The 19,292-nt window shown below is 35.8% G+C and overlaps 2 protein-coding genes and 1 non-coding gene across 5 annotated transcripts in view; 2 read left to right on the top strand and 1 right to left on the bottom strand.

Annotated features, from left to right (window-relative positions):
• The first annotated feature begins 384 nt into the window (after window positions 1-384).
• Trnaa-cgc (transfer RNA alanine (anticodon CGC)) lies at window positions 385-456 on the top strand. Its single transcript has one exon. It is a non-coding gene; the product is annotated as a tRNA-Ala (tRNA).
• Window positions 457-2,763: 2,307 nt separating this feature from the next.
• Window positions 2,764-8,277, bottom strand: Spag1 (Spag1 axonemal dynein assembly factor). The gene is made up of 10 exons (XM_070304140.1): window positions 8,009-8,277; window positions 6,754-7,030; window positions 5,962-6,169; window positions 5,648-5,809; window positions 5,155-5,282; window positions 4,845-4,948; window positions 3,789-4,716; window positions 3,556-3,679; window positions 3,007-3,177; window positions 2,764-2,850 (listed from the first exon to the last, which is right to left on the bottom strand). Exons 1-10 carry the CDS (start codon window positions 8,164-8,166, stop codon window positions 2,771-2,773), a joined length of 2,340 nt encoding a protein of 779 aa, XP_070160241.1. The 5' UTR covers window positions 8,167-8,277; the 3' UTR covers window positions 2,764-2,770.
• A 1,045-nt stretch (window positions 8,278-9,322) lies between these two features.
• LOC138937746 (ras-related and estrogen-regulated growth inhibitor) overlaps window positions 9,323-19,292 on the top strand; it is a 41,758-nt gene continuing 31,788 nt past the window's right edge. For 2 of the 3 annotated variants that reach the window (XR_011447568.1, XM_070304300.1), the window contains exons 1-2: window positions 9,323-9,833; window positions 13,720-13,940. Coding sequence is in view for 2 of the 3 variants with exons in the window: in XM_070304300.1 (XP_070160401.1) it covers window positions 13,880-13,940 (61 nt within the window). In the remaining variant the exon portion in view is untranslated. The remainder of the gene's footprint in view (window positions 9,834-13,719; window positions 13,941-19,292) is intronic. The other variant, XM_070304302.1, reaches the window with a different exon arrangement.

Genomic DNA, 19,292 nt, shown 5'->3' with positions numbered 1-19,292 from the left:
AAATTGACCAATCAGGACAGTGGGATTAAAGATTTCTTCGTCCTGATTGGTTCATTATAGAATTTTCAAACTTAATTTAATACCGCTGTAATTAAGATTTGAATTATAAATAGCATTCGGCAAAAAAAGAAATTGATATTATAATTTAATTTTTTCTGCAGTTAAAATTATAAATGAACTAAAATAAAAATATAGGGAGAATTGCTAGAATAATTTTAGAGCGAGATTATATACTTCTAACTTATTGCTCTATTATATATAATCGTTTATTAGGCATCGTTTTATTGTATAATTTGTCATCTTAATCTTATATAATCATAAGAAAATTATTTTAAAAATACGATCTGTCGAATGTCTTTCTGTTTAAGCATGCATCTTACAAATGGGGGTGTAACTCAGTGGTAGAGTGTCTGCTTCGCATGCTGAAAGTCCTGGGTTCAAATCCCAGCTCCTCCAAATCTCTCTTTTTGGCTTTTATTATGATTGGAGGGAAAGTAACGCGTCGTTCAAACTTTTTTACTTTTATTTTATTTTATTTTTTTTTGCTTCTAATAAAACACACTAAAATCATCTATTGAAAAGATACGACATTACTTTCCCCTTCCAATCTAATATTATATATCAACTCTAATACATAATTTGAGATATTAATTATATTTAAATTTCTCTTTTGATTAAAAAAGTTTTAGATTCCATGTATCGTATGAATGTGTCTTCTCTCTCTCTCTCTCTCTCTTTCTTTCTTTTTCTAGTCTTCTCTCTCTAGTCGATTCGCATTTGAAACCTGTGATTCCAAATACTTATATGAATTGCAAATTATAATTTAATTATAATTTTTTCTATACAAATCATATAAATATAATCAAATTTCGCATTGTTACTTTGGCAAGATTTACATGGCGAATTATCAAAAGTAAGAAAAAAAAAAAAAATTGAATAATTCAAACTCGCGCGAATTATATATACGTAAATAATATTAATAAATTATATTACACAACCATAAAAGACACATAGACGGTGCATTATCTTGCTGATATATGAGCAAGGGAGGGATCTTATTATTATTATTTTTATTTTATTTCGACGATATATTAATATCTCCGATCATATTTCCGTCTAGAAGAATTTTTCTGTGTCCTTCGGAAAACGCGCGATAGCGTAATATGACGCAATCAGGTGAACGCACCAATAAAATGCGTCCGAATGCATCACGTGACCTTGGATTTGTTAATTTTCGATCAGTTCACATCGAGCATCCCCGGCGTCGCGATCGATCTCGATTACTCCGTGTTTGCGCGATCTTTTACCCGGTGCGGATGGAATATCGCGGACGGACGAGAGTGTCGGGAGTGTCGAATTTAGTGACGGACGATCGTCTCCGGGCGTAATATTAATCGCGATCGCGATGCGCGAGATTCTCAATCTTCGCAGTGGCGGTTGCTCGTTACGTCCCGTTCCGTGGCCGGGACTCAACTTCGGGAATGTCGGGCAAGTCGTGCGCGTATCTCGTCGTCATCGGATGCGGATGACATCCAGCATCCGCGACGGGATGTCTATCGAGGAGCATCGACGGGAATTACGGGCTCGAGGGATGGAGCATCGCGACGATCTACCCAACTGGCAGTTGCCGCTTGAGATATTGAGTTATTCCGCCATGACACTTTTTGAATTTTCAACGAGCCCCAGTGAAACCGCGCTCCCGCCAATTTATCTATCTCGGCCGATTTTCGCGCGCATGCGCGACGTCACAGGTATCGTCCAGCATCCGCGGCATCGAGGAGCGTCGAGGGAGCATCGAGGGATGGATCGTTACGATGGATTCGTCGAGGGGGATATACGGTAGTGTCGGTTGAGATATTTCCGCCATGACACTTTTCAAATTTCCGTTACTGGTCAAATTCGCGTCTCCTTCACCGGACAAATTTCGCGTACGAACGAATGTCGGGAATGTCGTATCTAATGACGGACTATCATCTCGTAGCATTAATCGATTCGCGCGATAGCGATTTTCGATTTTCGTTGTCCGATGGTGTTCGTCGCTTCGCATTTCGATGCCGGGCTCCATTTTCGAATCCGCGAAGCTTCGTTCGTTTGCTCGTCCGAGGAGCGTCGCGAGTGTCACGTGGCATCCGTAGGGTCGAGGAGCGTTGACAGATGGAGCATCGGAGGGTGGATGGATGACCGAGACGCATGACGGATTCGTCGAGGCGGATCATACAAAGCGGCCTCGCTTGAGATATTGACATATTCCGTCATGACATTTTTTTTAATTTTCTTTAAATTTTCTCCGTTCCGAGTATCGAATTTTGTGTGCCGGGAGTGCCGGATAAATAAACGGGCGATGGTTTCAGTGTTAATTAAATCCGCGTAACGTCGAGTACATTCGCGATTGATATCGATCGCGTTCAAGTGGATCGGTGTCTATTCAAAAAATTCAAATATATTCATCGTAGAAATATCATCGTCGCTGTATCAAGGACACGGATAATATCGTTACAACGAAGGCAGGAGATTGCTTCTCATCTATGATATTTGGCTGACATGATGATGGTAAGAGTGTTATACATATTTTCTTAACTAATACGTATACATATATTAAATTTGTATTTTTCGTTATTTTGAAAAATTGCTTTTAAAGTTAATATATAATATTAAAATTAATATATAAAAGAATATTTTTTTAAATAATTTTAAAAAATAACTTATTCAAGATTCTTATACATATATATTCTTATATATTCTTATTTGTTTGATTATACTAACGTCGTCTTCAAGTAACATAAATCTGACGTAATTGTGAGGCTTTGGATGAATCATCTTTTTCCAGAAAACGTAATATATTTTCCAGAGCTGTAAAATAAATATAGATCTATATTTAGATTTATGAATTAAATAGATTTTGTATAAGTTAGAGGATTTTTTTTGCAAAAATATACATTTTATTTCATGCATGGTTTAAAATAGAGACTATATATACATATGCTATCTTTGTTATCTCCACGTTACCTTCTTTATCCCTAGAATCCATAAACATGCAAATGATGGAAAATCTATTTAATCGACTTAAAGAATACAGTAGATGCGTGAGTAGCTCTGTGTCTTCCGGGGTGCAGAATTGTTGCTCACAGCAACGCAACATGAGACTGAGCATCGTTGCATCCAATTTATTGCCTATGACTGCGGATTGAATATTTTTATGATATATTAAATAGTTACTGTAACAGTTTAATAAAATCTAGATAAAATCTTGGCATCCTATTTTTAACAAATTAAATAACGTGCCAAGATATTCATATGGATATTATAATGAATAAATTAGAACGACTATTAATAGAGATAAAAAAAAAAAAAAATAGCAAATCCTTAAATTTTAAAAGCAAATAATATTTGATTATAATATTTATAAAATATTTAATTATAATATCTCTAATATATATAATATTAATTAATTAATATTAATTATTATGTATATAATTTATATTAATTAATTATATATATCTATATTTAATATCTATGATTAATATTAATTAATTAATATCACTTTGTGAAACTTACTTTTATTCATGTCTTCGTGCGCTACACACTTCAAAAGTTTTGCGTGTAATTTCAAATTAGCGTTGTCCTTCAGAGATTGCCACAGACGTAAAAATTCGTAAGGTGATTCGATATTTTCCAATTTCTAAAGAATTATATAAAGTATATAAATTATATAAAAAAATTATTTATATATATATTTATTTCGCATCCCTTTTCAATTATACAATAATTTCTGAGATTTTAAATTATACCTGAAGTTCCATTTCCAATTTTTCGCTTTCTTTTCGATACTCATTAGACGTAATTTTATTCGACGTTACACTCGTTTTAGTCCTGCCTTCGTTTTCAGAAGATAATATTCTTTTATTTTTATCTAAATCTGATTTCTTTATTGGCGCATCTTTCTCTTCTTTTGGCTTCGTTTTTCTCTTCATTTCTATTCTCGTTACGCTAGAATCGAAACTTTTTCTCGGTTTCTCATATTCGTTAACCATCTGAATTTTATTCGGCATTAAACTCGTCTTAATTCTGTTCTCTTTTCCAAGAGAGATTAATCCTTTGTTTTTACTCAGACACAATTTCTTTGTCGATATATTTTTCCCTTCCATCGGGCTCGTTTTCCTCTCCGTTTCCGCCTTCGTATCGTCAATTTTCCTCGGTACCTCACTTCCTTCGTCGCTCGGAAGTTCTTCGATGATAACAGTAGAGGGTTTCATTTTCCGAGGTGACGTCACGCACGAAAAAATGGACTTTTCCAATCTACCTTGTACGCCACGTTGTCCGGGAAATGACTGGCGTGAAATCGTAAACATATCGTCACTCTTGATAGCGTCAAGATGCGATTTCGTCCTTTTATTTCTACCGCCGAAATCCTTTGCAACAGGTGATAATTTATTGCCGCGCCAAGAGTCGCGTGTTGTTTTGCCGCTGCTTTTATTTGCCGCAGCATCCGCCGTTGCAGCTTTGTTACTCTCGGTTTCCACGCAGTAACTCGTTTTTAAGTGCGGCTTCGTCGCAACACTTTGCGACGAGCCTGGCGCTCTGTCGCAATAACATATATCGTTGTTAACACGCTGTTTCGGACACTTGATGCCGTTCGTTTCCACATTTCTCTTCGACTTCATTCCTCGCTTGGCCTTGTCTTCATCGCCGCTGATATTTTCTTCTTCGATGTTCATCCTGCGGAAATGTAGTAGAAAAATTAACGACAGTAATATAATATCTCTCGACTTTCAAGTCGAGAGTTATTATTCTAAATTCGCTCGGCGCAACCGCTGTGTTGGATGTAAAAAAAATTAAATCCCTACCTTATTTTCTTCGATTCGCATGGTTTTCTCAGCTTCTTCACGCCAGATATCGCCGTTTTGTTAGTTGGCTCCAATTTTAAAACAGCTTCGTAATCTGCCAGAGCCTGTATATGAAATTATATATCAGCTATTTATATAAAATTACGAAACGCATTAATTGTAAACGAATACGAATGCAAATTTCGATTAAAGTTTCTCTTTAGCTCTTCGGAGAACCTTGTATTTATTATGCCGTAAAATTTGTATTTCTCGACATTAAATATTACGAATTATAAATTAATACCAACGTTTATGCGTGTAATTTTTATACCTCGCACGCCTTCCCGAGATGCTCCAAGGATAATGCTCGACGAAGTAGCGCTTTGACATTTTTGTAATCCATGGTAAGCACCGTGTTGCAGTCGTTAAGCGCCTTCTCGTAACGTTGCAACTTTATAACTGAATGCAATATAAATTCAATCATCTTATTATATAATACAGAGCTAGGTAAATATTTTAAAGGACTATTAAGACTACGAGAAATATCCTATTTCTCGTATTATATAAAATACTATTTTCTTTTAATTTTATTTTTTTATTATCTTATAATTTAGAAAATATTATATAGTTTAGGAAATATTTAATTTAGGAAAGATTATATAGTTTAGGAAATATTTAATTTGGGAAATATTATATAGTTTTTTTTTTATTCAAAAATATTTGAAAAATACAAGGGAAATATATGGGCGATGTCCTTTTATCGTGTTATTCTGTAATTATTAATTTATAAGTAATTATTAATTTAGCGAAATGTATTGACTTACATGTCATAGCACGATTGTTGTAAGCATTTAGATTCGATTCTATTTCAATGCTGGCGTTGTAATGCCGAAGGGCTTCCTCGTAATCAGCTGCTCTGAAGGCTTCGTTTCCCTTTTCTCTCTCTTGCTCCGCCATTACGTTTATTTCCGTGCCGGTTAATGAAACTATCGATAAGATTAAAAGATTTAATACAAGATCCAGCGGAAGGAATTTTATTCTATCAAAATTGATAAAGGGATTTAATTCTATCAAGTTTAATCGGGGAAACGAAATTCTTTTAATAATCGTCGTGATTTAACAAAAATTGCAAACTCACGTTTATCGATAGTCGCTTTATGTGCCATTTTATTCATTTTATTCAGCTCTTTTTGCCGTTCTTGGATTCTCTTCATTTCGATCTGTCGCTGCTCGTCCTGCAAGTCTATCCTGTTTATTTCCGTGTCGATGTCGTATTTATCCCAAGCCGCATAATCACACGAGGATATTCGTTTGGGCTTATCGCGCTTTTTCTCGTTGCTCCTCGTCTTTTTATTCCGTAAACGCGTAGACGCATGAATTATATAAATTTCGATTTATATTATCTAATAACTTATCCAAATAATTATATTATTTATTTACAATTTTCCATAAATTATTTAGATATTTACATTTAATTTTGTACAAATTAATAAACAATTGAGATTTCACCAACATATTAAGAATAAATAAATTCATTCATTCATTCATTAGAAATAAAATATAAATTATTTAATAATATTATTTAATAAATTATAATAAAATATTTACTTACAATTTTCCATAAATTATTTAGATATTTACATTTAATTTTGTATCAATTAATAAACATTTGAGATTTGACTAATATGTTAAGAATAAATAAATTAATTAATTAATTAGAAATAAAATATAAATTATTTAATAATATTATTTAATAAATTATATTATAAATATAAATATATAAATTATTATATAATAAAATATATATTTACGATTTCATAGAGAGAGAGAGAGAGAGAGAGAGAGAGAGAGAGAGAGAGAGAGAGAGAGAGAGAGAGAGAGAGAATATGCCAGTAAGATATACATATTATAATATACAATGATAACATACTTTGGCAATATCAATTTTAATCTCTCGAATGTCTGGCTGTGCGGAGGGATCGTTGACAAGGACGGTTTTTCCTTTGTTCAAGTCCTTCTCGCGAGATTGCATCTCGCATGTCCAATTGCTGATGTCGTCGTCGATTTCCCGCCGTTCGTCCGCATTCAACATATTTCGCCTCAAAACTGGCTCCGCTTTCCTCAAAATAACGCTTGTCGGTTTAATGCTAATGAGACGTTTCTCCGCGTGCTTTGTCAAATCTGGATATACTCCTTCTTCGCCAGAACTAATATCGAACCGCGCGCACATGGAGATTAATAAACGCGTGCCGGGGAAAATAATGGCGTTTTAAGGAAGATCGCAGATCTCGTAAAGATAAAAAATTATCAATATATACGCTGTAACTATCATAATGTATACCGAGGATTAACCGACAGATACTGCAAAATAGCAAGTTTCAAGATAAAGGAAATAATATTTCGACATCAATTTCGAGAGATCGATGTTTTGAATCTGAGTAATGGATGTAAAAGAAATTTTCATATCGGGATATTATTATTAGTATTAGTATTGTATATATCGTAGCCAGATTACATAATCTGTCGTTTTATAAAACGTCTAGGTATTTTATAAAGTGCGGCCACATTCTTAAATCATGATTGAAAATGTAATATATCTGGCTAAGAATTTTAGTTTTTTTTTTTTTTATATATATATATAAAAGCTAACAAGCAACGAGATTTGTACATTGTTTTAAATTTCGGCTGCTTCATTTCCGTCATTTTATGAACTGTCATTGTAGAAGGGCCGTTTATGGAACATTTATTTATAGGTAATTATATTATAATATTAATAGATAATTATGTGTATTTCTAAACTTGTACGAACACTCGTTTTATTTATTATTTCTGAATACTTGTATTTATTACAATTAAGATTTTAGAAAAGTAACGTAAATAAAATTCTTGAAAATAATATTTGAAAACAAATAATAAAAAGAAATATAAACGTGAGAAAAATTTAAAAAAAAGAAAAAAACATTTATTATGACTATTTTATCAAATGTAACATAAAATAAGATCGGTAAAAACGTTTTATAAAAAGGCAGCGTTCTATATAAAAAAGACAAAAATTCTTAGACAGATAGTAAAATATTTCATTTTCGGCCACGATTTAAGAACGTGGCCGCACTGTATAAAATGCCTGGACGTTTTATAAAACGATGGATTATGTCATCTGACAATACGTATTTCGAAAGACTCACCGCAATATGAGAACAATTCGCTCCAGTGTTCTTCCATCGGTGCATCGCGATATGAATTCGTACGAGAGATTCTCGACCGGTACGTTGTACTTCTCCAACAGAGTCTTCTTCTCGGATTTCTGCGCCACGCTAATTATATCTACCTCCTCGTTGCCCATGATAACGAATGCGGGGAACGAGCCGAGCCGATGATTACACGGCAAATCCGTGTGTATAGTTTACCTCGGTCGCTCTATGCGTTCGGCGGAGACAACAGTTGATAGTTGAGTAGCAATCGAACCGGATTTGTTGCATCTCTGAAGACGGATGCCAATCGCGTTCAATTACTATTCCTACGGTTGTCTCTGCTGGATCTGCGGCCTTTGATTCGTCAGGTTGCCACGGATACGCGAGTTTGTTGATTTTCTACACACACACAGTCATATTCGTAACACTTTCCTTCGAAACGATCCATGATACCTGAAATATATTTCGTTCATTAAATTTTTATAGAGAGGAAGAACGGAATATAATGTATCATTGAAAGATTTATTTATTTATTTATTTAAAATTAATAAATTTATTTATTTAGAATTAATAAATTTATTTATTTTCAATAAATAAATATAAGTTTTTTTCAATGATACCGTTTTTCCTCTCCGAAGGCATACAAATTTATTAATTTGACTACTTTATTTATTACTAGTCAATCTTTTACTTCGTAAAATAAGAATATTATTTATTTCGAACAAAGAAACAGAATTCAAATTACTCGTACTCCCTGAATATAACACACTTTCTTAAAGAAAATAAAGAGAGAGAGAGAGAGAGAATTAGAATTAAAACTATAATTGTCTTGTCTCAAAAATTATATATATCCTGTTCGCTCTATATTTCCGCGAAGGGAAGCCGTATTGCGAATAATTGGACGTTTTTATAAACGTAATATATATTCGAGGGAAATAAATTCGCGCTTCCACCTTCGTCGCATCTCGCAGACCATACGCGAGAGTGTAATATATGCATCTTTCTCTTTCCCGTCAGAGAGCCTCTCTCCTTTTTTCTCACGTGAACACGCGCTCGTGCACGCTTACCTGTTAACACGGCAGTCGGCTTGTAGCGAGTCGCAACGCGCAACAGTACGCGGCGCGCGAAAGAAGCGTGCAGTCGTCGTCGTTGTCGTTGTCGTTGTCGTCGTCATCGTCATCCTCGTCCTTCTCGTCGTCGTCGTCGTCGTCGCCGCCGCCGCCGCTGCTGCCGGTCCAGAGCGAGCGCAGCCAAGCGCATATTAGACGAGGCGGCCGCGAGCGCCGCGCATTCGCCGACGAGCGCTCGGTGAGAGTGGTAAGCGGTCGCTTATTTTACTCTCTCTCCCTCTATCTATTTCTCCGTCTTTCGCGCGCGAGTCGAGTACACACGCTCCGCGCGGTACGAAATTCACCGTGAAAACGTCAACGTCTCGTGTGATTTCTCTGAAAATACCTTACCTGTGGTGTGTATATGGGATTTCGCAATTCTACTTATCTTCCATTTGTGTGCTCGTCGTCGAGCCGTAGAGTGCGAACTTGGATCGACAAGTTGTGAAGGTGTCGAGTGTCGGAACATCGAGATGTGATCCTGAAATTGTTAAAGTAGTGCTCGAAAGAGAGAGAGAGAGAGAGAGAGAGAGCGTTTAAGAGAGTACTCGGATTTCAGTGCTTCAAATTTTCAAACATTTACTTCGTTCTCATGTGCTATGGCAGCTGAATCGACGATCGACGAGTTGTAATAGATTTTTGTTTATCAAACTACGACTGTCAGATTTCGATCATAATTGTGCAAGTGTCGATAATCGTTGATACATCAGGTAATTATTTTAAAATATTCGCCGAGAGATTTCAGTTCGCCATAATTGAGGATTAAAGATTGTCAATCGCGCTCTTTGAAATCAATTACGAATGTTAATTCCTTTATTAATGCGTGCGCGATTTAATTGATCTAATGTATCGGCGTGCGGTGAAGTGTCTCGGCGAATAAAACGACAAGTAAAAATGAATTATTCGATCCAAGAGTTGTGTCGGCCTTCCTCGATGCGGTTAATGCAATTTTTACGATTGTTCCTAATCGACAGAATTAATTTATGCTAAAGCTCCGGACACGTTAATCAAAATCGCATGCATATAAATGCTAGATAGAGATTTCGGTACGGATAACGCAATTATCGATCGATTCTTCCAACGTTGATTAATTCTCACCGCACTTTTAATTCATCCTCCGTCTTTGTTTAGATTATTAATATTCGCTGTAATATAGACACATTCATAGACATTTGATTATCGCTGATCGATATCGGTAGGATCTCTGAATTAATTGATGGGGAATCGTTGAAAATGACGCACCGCGATTGTATTCGACGGAGAAAATCAATTTCGTTGAACAAACAACAGGTACATCTGCGTGTCATCTAATATTTAGACGTCGTCGAGTGGCTACATGAGGAAACTGATACGCGGTTTCCGATTGCGCTCTTCTATCCCGAGTAACGCGACAATTTCCACAATTTCACAGTTGACGAGTAGAAACATCCGCGATATATATATATATATATATATATATATATATATATGCCGAAATTTAAATACAATGATAGCAAAATAATTGACTGTGAATATACCATATGACGTGGAATTTTATTCTCTTAGAAAATGTCATTTCGTTCGATGAATGTAATTTCATTTTATTTGACGTTATTCGATTCGATTTAAAATGACTCAATCTGATTTAATTTATTGCAAGAATGAAATGCGAAACGAGATAATTTTATATAAAAAGAACTTCTTTCCCCATGAATATTCAAAATAGAGTAGAATTTTATACGGTGAAATGTGTATTTGATATTTATTTTGCAATCGAGCATTCTTAATGCAGTCATTAATAACTTTATATTTGTTGTTTTTATGAAAACGCTGAATCGCGATTTTTTCACGATTACGCTATCGCAATAAATATTGATATCGTTGAAACGTGTTATAATCACGTTTCGGCGAATTATGCTTACATTTACCGGATTTCTGAATGGCGAAAAGAAAAAAATGCGCAAGATTTTTTTGTGTCTTATTTACTCCCTTAATTTTTGATTTCGATTGCTTAATATGAAATCTTATAATTTCTCATAAGTCACATATATAATGAATTTAAGTGTGAATTTATTATTTAATTTTACGGTTTACCCGATTTATATTTAATTTAATTCTATTCGACACGTGTCACAATTTTAAGATCGCGCTTTGTTGTTCAACATAGTGACAGAGTTTCGCGATAAGACCGCTTTACACAAATCTCACGTGAATAACAACGTCGTGGTGCGCCTTGAAAGATAACGAGATTTAATACGGACAACGTTATCTAATCTAGGATATTATTTAAAGCGTAGCAGAGAGGCGAGAGAATGAGAAGTAAACGACAAGATTTCCGACGAAGAGAGATTTAAGTATTTTTCGCGGTTTTTTTTTTTTTTTAATCGTCCCGTGTATTAATTATTTCTCCGTTAATTTTCAGGCCTCCTTCATTATGTTAAACGTTTCTTCTCATTACGTTAATCATTTCCCCGCTATATTAATTGCTTTTCTCTCAATTACTTTCCCGTTACTGTTATTTGCTCGTTGTCACATTAATTTCTGCTGAAACTCTCAACTTTAATCAAACATGTGTGACGTTATCAATGAAAAATATTGCAATTACAAGATTAGAAGAGCATTATTTGCGCAAATTTTCTTAATCATCAGATATAATACATATATCAGCGAAGAGAAAATTTATAATTATTTAATTATAAATTTATTAATTATAATAAATAATAATAATTATAATATATTTATTAATTATAGAAATATTTATTAAAATAAATACTCCGATGAATGTTGCCGTGACAAGCGATACTCGCGCCCTGAGATGATTCGATCTTTTCTTTAATTAAACTCACCGTCTCGAAGCGTTAAAATTAGCCCGCAACGTCTCCGTAAAAACGAAAATACGAAAAAAAAAAAAAAAACTAAAGTCCGCACGTCGCCGCGGGGGATGAATGCGCATCCTACTTTTCTCGCGGTCGTCATCGCGCGCGAGCGAGCGAGAACACGCGTGCGAGATTCGGTCGCGTGTGCGTGTCGTGCCTGACTTTTTTTCGTAATCGCCGACGTGTCGGCGGCGCCAAGCTAGAAGACGCGGAGGAAGGCCGACGACCCGTTATAAATGGAAACGGAGAGACGGCATTTCTCGAATCGCTGCTTGTGTTGTTATTCGCAGCGTAGCGTCGGGACGAGCAGCGGGCACGTTCGAAAGCGTTTTCTCGCGCTTTCGAGGTGCGAACGAGGGGGAACCCAGATCCGTAATTCCGAGTCGCGAGCGCGTGCTGTCAGATGTTCGACGTCCGGAATAAGCGGAGCAGCGGAATAAGAAAACGATGGAATTTAGGAAGATAAAAACCGAGGAGAAAAGAAGCGCACGCTTTAAATCCTCTTGTAATGAACTTACGACCGATGCGCTCGATTAATGTTTAAAGCAGTGAAATATATTGTCACTCGCTGAGAGAAACTTGACAGTTGCAAATCAGCTGAAATCCTCGGCTCCCGCTTGTAAAAATAAATACCGTCGAGTAGCGGTGTTAGCGTTTTGGTAATACTGCGCGAAAGAGCTCAAGTATAATCGACCAGATGTTATCGTTAAATAGTCGAAAAACAGAATCGAGCACAAAGATTTTCTGTAAGTAAAGTTCGCCGAGAGTCTCGTTCGTGGAAAAGGAAAGAGAGAGAAATGAACCGCGTCACGTGGGGCTCGTCATCTTCAAAATAGCAGGGAATCGTGATAAGATAGCGACGATCGTTGGTCGTTAATAAACAGTCTTCGAGACTCGAGGAGGCAGGTTGCGATCTCTAGACGAGAGGGACACGTGAGGTGGGCGATTGCGACAATCGGCTGCTGTTTCTGTCTCGATCAAACTCGAATCGAAGCCGCGAGTCCTCGACTTGAATGACGGAGTGTTTCGCAAGAATCAACGTCGCACACGATCGGAAAAGGGATTGCGTTACTCAATGAGCGTTTTATAGCGTCATTAAAGATCACGTGCGAGGAAGAATCGCGCTCGAACGTGCCAGGCGGATTCGCGTAATCGCAGTTACGTTCGTTCATCAGTTAGAAAACGACACGAGAGCATTGGCTGTCTATTCATCAACCGCCACGATTTCTTCCTAGTCGGGGATTAACGGGGAAGGTTCCAATTACCGTTGCCATTAATAGTTCCGTATCTAACCGTCGACGATTTCTTCGAATGATTAATTGATAATTAATTGCAATTAAATACAATAGCTAGTCCAAGCGAAGAACGAGAGTAGCCTTAAACATCTTTACTTATCGAGCAAAGACTGATAATCTTCTCCACTTATATTTCTTATAACTTCTTTTGTTTATCGCCAACATCGTTAACAGAAGATTCCAAGTTGACACCGCGTTCAAGATATTTTCAATAATTTCATCTTCGAGGAATTAATCAACGTCCGAGTCGATAATTGATCGAGGCGACAATTAAATACAAGAAACAGTCATATATCGGTCGTTTTATTAAGGATGGAATTTAATGGAGCGTTCAGGGAAAATAATTAACGATTGATGATTCCCGTAACTACTATAATTATCGCGGTATCGAACAGTGATGACTCAAGCTGATGATTGACCGATCGATATAATAATTATTTCCGCAGCAAGTCATCGAAATTGTCGCGAGAGTGCGATTGAATAAGTGTCCTGACGAGGACTTGAATGTAAGTGCGGCGGGATAAAGCGCAAAGTGATGTAACTGGTGCATCCGCCGCGGAGACCATGTGTGATGCCACTTCGAATGACACTTAATCCACGCAGCTGATGACAAACGTAAACAGGATCAAGGTGGTCGTCCTCGGCGGCCCCAGAGTCGGCAAGTCAGGTGAATCTCCCTACATTTTTATCTCATTTCGTTTCTGTTAAAAAAAGTAATCCCTCATTTATTTTTATCGATTTTAAACCATTAGTGTTTCCCCTATTTTTCGACTTTTAATAATAAAATTATGATTGCATTAACCAAATTAATCTTATGTAAGAAAACTTATTTAGTTAAGATATAAATAAATAAATGATAATAATGAAAAAATAATGATAATAAATAAATAATAAAAAAAAATTTTTAAACTAAAAAAGAGATCTAAATAAATATTACCTTTAAGATTATATATCTTGTTTCGCTGTATCTTTTTTATTATTATTTTTTTTTTTATTATTATTAATCCGCGCCTTACGGCTTTGGATGACTTCCAATTTTTACATTTGTTATTCCGTCTTTATGTGTTTGTGTCTTGCGTCGTGTTGTGTGTTTCTATTGTGTTTTCACAATAAATTGATAAAACTCTTACGATTAAAATTCTTAAAATTTTAAAACTTAACAATCTTAAAATTCAAAAATCAGCACTCGAAATTCAAAATTGAAATTATAATTAAAGTTACAATTATATCATTAAAATTAAAATTTAAAACTTGATATTGACATCAAAATTATCATTAAACCAAAATTAATACCAAAATTAAGATTGAAATTGAAATCAAAATTGAAATTGAAATTGGGATATATATATATATATATATATATATTGTATATGGTATATTATTATGATTTGAAAATAAGGAAAAGTTTAGCGCGTTTATTTCGTGCGGAATTAAAACGGATCGTAAAATATAAGTTTATGAAAGCGATATTGATTTTCTGCGGGAATATGTTTTCGCCTGGAAATCAATATTAATTCGCGCTCTCGCTGACGAATAATAAATAATTCGTCCGGCGAGAGAAAAGAAAGAGCGGCGCAGGTCGATTATGGCGCAACGTCGTGAAATATTGAATCACGTCGGAAGGACGTTCATTATCGTGGACGATACTAATATCGCGTCGCCGTACAGCGTGTAATTTCTGCGCGTTGTCTAATAGCGCACCGACGCAACGCATTGAATGAAAGTGCCGTTAAGATGGATACGCATAGTCCGCGGAATAATACGTTGCATTAGTTAACCCGACAGTCGCGCGACGCGTACAAAGCGAGCAAACGAACGGCGATAAGACGGTTCGCCGACCTCGAATATAAATCCTATTAATAACAGCTAGGACCGGTCACCTTAATAAAGAAGAAGCGCATTCTCCATTTTATTTTATTCTCTCTCTCTCTCTCTCTCATCTCTAATTTTCTCCTCTTTCGGTTTCTCCTCTTTACAATTTTGCATCTTTCAATTGTAATTGTTCCTCGATGTTGCATTCTCCCATTGTTGTGCATTCTCAGACAGTTGGATCTTTTTGATAATCTTGATTATATCTTTTTAAGATTGTGTTGCTAGAGATTCAATAATGTTCCCTAGATTCTGAAATTCTTCAGTCATTTTCACATCTTCGAATGTGTAATCAATAGACACAAAAAAACGACGTATTTCTAATTTAAAAACAGAAAAAAAATTGTTGAAAAGAATGTTTTCTTTCTCTCTCATTGAAAACAAAAAAAAACTAATTTTTTTTAAATACAATATTATTTTTCATTACATTTTTTTGTTAATATGATAAAAAAAAATTGATTTTAAGTAATTTTAATGTGAGATTTTTATGGGAAATTACATCAAACTCGATTTTGATAATCTTCAATTATAGATGCATAACAAAAATTTTTATTAATTAAAAATAATAATTACATAACTATATAGCCAATTTTGGTATGCGTGCTACATTAAAAATAATAATGGTTAACTCAAATCTATCATCTAAAATCTAAAAAGTTAAAAATAACGAAGAATCAATTTGCAATAATCAAAAAATATAAAAATATTAAATATCTGAATAAAGAACCAAAATTTTGAAAAAAAACGAGGCTTGTTCTTTCTTATATATATATATATATATAAAAAAAAAAAAATCCCCCTTTTTCATGGGGGAAAAAAACATTTTGTTTTTCTTTTCTATTTACATCTCTAGTGGTTAATGTTGTCTACTATTGTATCCTCGTAATATTATAATCATCCCTTTAAATTAGTACATAATTTGTTAATATTGTATATTCAAACGCAATTTGTTTCTGTATCCGTACGTTGTATCGCCAGGCTGATGGAACGTGATCGTTTCAAAACACGCGACAAAATGTCCCACTTTTTGCGACGAAGACGGCGCATTCTCACACGGTGGATGCGAGGGTGGCGGAGGGGGGAGGAGCTATCTCGGCGGGAGGGAATCCTTAAAAGTCCTTCGTGGGACCCCGCTGGGTATAATAAGGACCTCCGTGAACGCGCGTTATCGGATATCGTCCCGCGTGAATGGGGGAGAGGGGTTGCGTCGCGCGACGAAAAATCCCGCACGGTTGCAGCAGCAGGTTGCGCGAGATCTCGACATACGATACATCCGTCCTGTTACTCGCGGTGTTCGATCCTGGATTCCGAGTTTACGCGGTAACGTACTCCCTTCGTTATCGCGCCATTGTCTCATGTATACCCGGTGATCCGTCGAGATAGAAGGTGGTGTATGCGAAGTAATTTGAGGTTGACTTAAGAAGCGGAGGAGAAGCTTGTCCGGAGAAATATTTGAAAAATTTGAATTTTACTTTTTACGATACTAAAACTCGATCTAACCGAGTAATTGAATTGTTACAGAAATATGTGTGGTATTTAAATTACGTACTCTTTCGAGCGAACTTGAAATATTTTTAACACAAGGAGTCCGAGATTCTTCGCGCCTTAAAAATAACTAATGGTAAAGAATCGTAAAAAGGATCGTGGTCTCTTGCGAGAAACGCGAGATTGTTATCCATAGCCATTTATCTGCGTTAACGCTTATTGAGGAGACAATTGGAGGCCCGCTACCAACAGCCGAGACGCGTTCATAAATTCATTTCGTCTGAACGACTTGCCGTGTCACAAGAAAAGCGGACAGACGAAAAAAAGAAAATAGTATCTCGTAGAAGCTGCACTTTATAACGGGTTCCTTCTCTGTACGATCAATCCGAGACTTTTATTACCATTTTAACGTTTCAATGTTATAATTTTAGAGAGATATAAAATTTAGTAAGGTATAAAAAAATTTTCTACATTAAAGTCAAAATACTTTTTTTTTATTTTTTTTATTTTATTTTTTTTTTTTAATTATATGTCCGTTCTCTCTTTGTTTCGAAACAAATATTTTTTTTTGCTAATAATTATTTCTTTTTCTTATAATAAATAAAAAATATATTTTCTGTAACAAAAAATTGAAACTGCTTAAAATAATTGTTTCTGTAACGATTGAAAAGATAGAAATTTCATGGTAATACGAGATATAAAATCTAATTACTTGATAATTTTGATAAATTAAGATGTAGGTGATTATAAAAGTTATCTCAATAAAAGATAGTGTTATCTTTGAAATAGAAAGGAAATTTCTACGAGACAAGAGGATGCGGTTGATTGGTTGATTGCATCCTGACCTTTTTTTTATCTTCTATTTTCTCTCTCTCTCTCTCTCTCTTTCTCTTCCTCTTTATCCCCCTTCTTATCCACAACGATCGTGGTCGTAATTACTATTTTCTTACGTTCACCAAGCCGCTTATCCTGCAACGATCTATCTATAGAAACCCGCGTTGGCAACCATCGCACGTCGGCGAATGGCACCGCGAATGATTGCGTTTTGCTCGTACCGTTGAATCTTCCACATTACACACAATTCTCGGCAGGTGACTTAATCGGCTTCCTTCTTCTTGTTCTTCTTTTTCATTCTCTTCTTCTTCCTGCTCATTCTCCCCTTCGCGCGTCTTTTTCCTTCCTCGTTTTATACGTGACTACTTACGTAATCGATCGAAGAATTCCTTTCTCCTTCGAAGATTCATTGATATGTATTTATCGGAATTTTTATGACTTTTTCGATTCTTCTGGGGATAAAACTACATAAAAGGTAACACACCTCCAATTTTATCGCTTTTTAAATATTGGAGGGAAGGTGTTGTTCTGAGTAATTTCCCGTAAGAAAAAAAATGGGGCACGGCATTGGTTTACGAAATATCAAATAACAAATTAAAGTTTAACTGTTTTAACGCTTTTCTCGAGTATTATAAAGTAATATTAGTGAAATCGTAAAAAGCCAAGTTTGTATACGTTATATTTGTTGTAGAGCGGACGTGGAAAAAGTGAGTTTGTTTACATTTACGAGATAGGTACACGATCATGGATATTTTGTCAATAATGTGTTTTACCTCTTATTTCTCGCAGTTCGTTAACAGCTTTCAACGTGTAACTACACGAATTTGTGTGAGTCCTCTCTTGAAAAATATTATTTATCGAATGCGTGAGAGGAGGGGCGGCTCCGGGGCCCCTCCATCAGCATTGATATCTTACGCTCTGCGCGCGAACCCTTCATTATTCTTATTCTTTATAAATACGATGGGTCCCCGATATATTGTCACACTCGTCCCAGAGCCTCACGAAGATAAGAACTTTATAAACGTCCTGTATCTGGCACGAGTGTCGGGTTTCTCTCGCGTTTGGGCTTTGGTGAGACGGGGAACGAGCTTTCATTAGACTTCGGACGCTTGGCACAGATCACTGTTGGGACCATTAGGCATTACGAGCAACATTCTCGTGTCCACATCAATTATTCCGGTTCGCGCGGCGTGTATAGGATTACGCGTGACGTCGCCTCGATTTCATGACAGTCGTCTTTAAGGGAGAATGGGTCTTCGGCGTGGTACGCTCGATTACGTGGATCTTTCTGCGTGGTACTAATGATTCACGATGTCTTCGCACGGACCGTTGAAAATTCAATCCGTCAGAGGATTCGTATTTCTAACTACGTAATTAATTAAAAATACAGCTAATTACGATAGCGTGCGAGTTAATCTTTGCCTGCAATGACAACTCGTTCTTTACGCGCAAGGTACGATAAAAGAAGCGCGTGAAATTGTTTTCAAGAATTTAATAAAACTTTTTCTATGCTGTTAAAATATTATATTTAATCTTTGAAATATATAGATTTTTTTTTTTCCCCTCTTAATAAAGCATGTGATATATATGCAATGTTTTTAATGAATTAAAAATAAGAATATTTCTTCGGATGGATCAAATTTCATTTTGACTCTTCGCGTTCGCGTGTTGAAGAGCGCTGAAATATCGTTCAGCTGCGCGGAAATATTTCGAACATACGTAGTCTATCTCTCATCTCAGCAAATAGTTCACGAATGAAGTTCTACATTCCGTTTCTGCTCTCGTGTCTCTACCTTTCCTCTCCTCTCTTCGTGATATCTCCTCTCTCTCC

Source organism: Polyergus mexicanus, unplaced genomic scaffold (assembly GCF_030449975.1).
Source record: "Polyergus mexicanus isolate NDT 795.1 unplaced genomic scaffold, iyPolMexi1.0 SCAF_11, whole genome shotgun sequence".
Taxonomy (NCBI): Eukaryota; Metazoa; Arthropoda; class Insecta; order Hymenoptera; family Formicidae; genus Polyergus; species Polyergus mexicanus.
Note: the sequence above shows the minus strand (reverse complement) of the source record. Positions and strands in the feature narration are given on the sequence as shown.

Coding starts and splice junctions, on each gene's coding strand:
- Spag1 (XM_070304140.1), bottom strand. CDS start 8,166: ATGGGCAACGAGGAGGTAGATATAATTAGCGTGGCGCAGAAATCCGAG. Junction 3,178..3,555: donor GCACGAAGACATGAATAAAA/GTAAGTTTCACA, acceptor TTCAATCCGCAG/TCATAGGCAATAAATTGGAT. Junction 2,851..3,006: donor GGATTCTAGGGATAAAGAAG/GTAACGTGGAGA, acceptor TTTATTTTACAG/CTCTGGAAAATATATTACGT.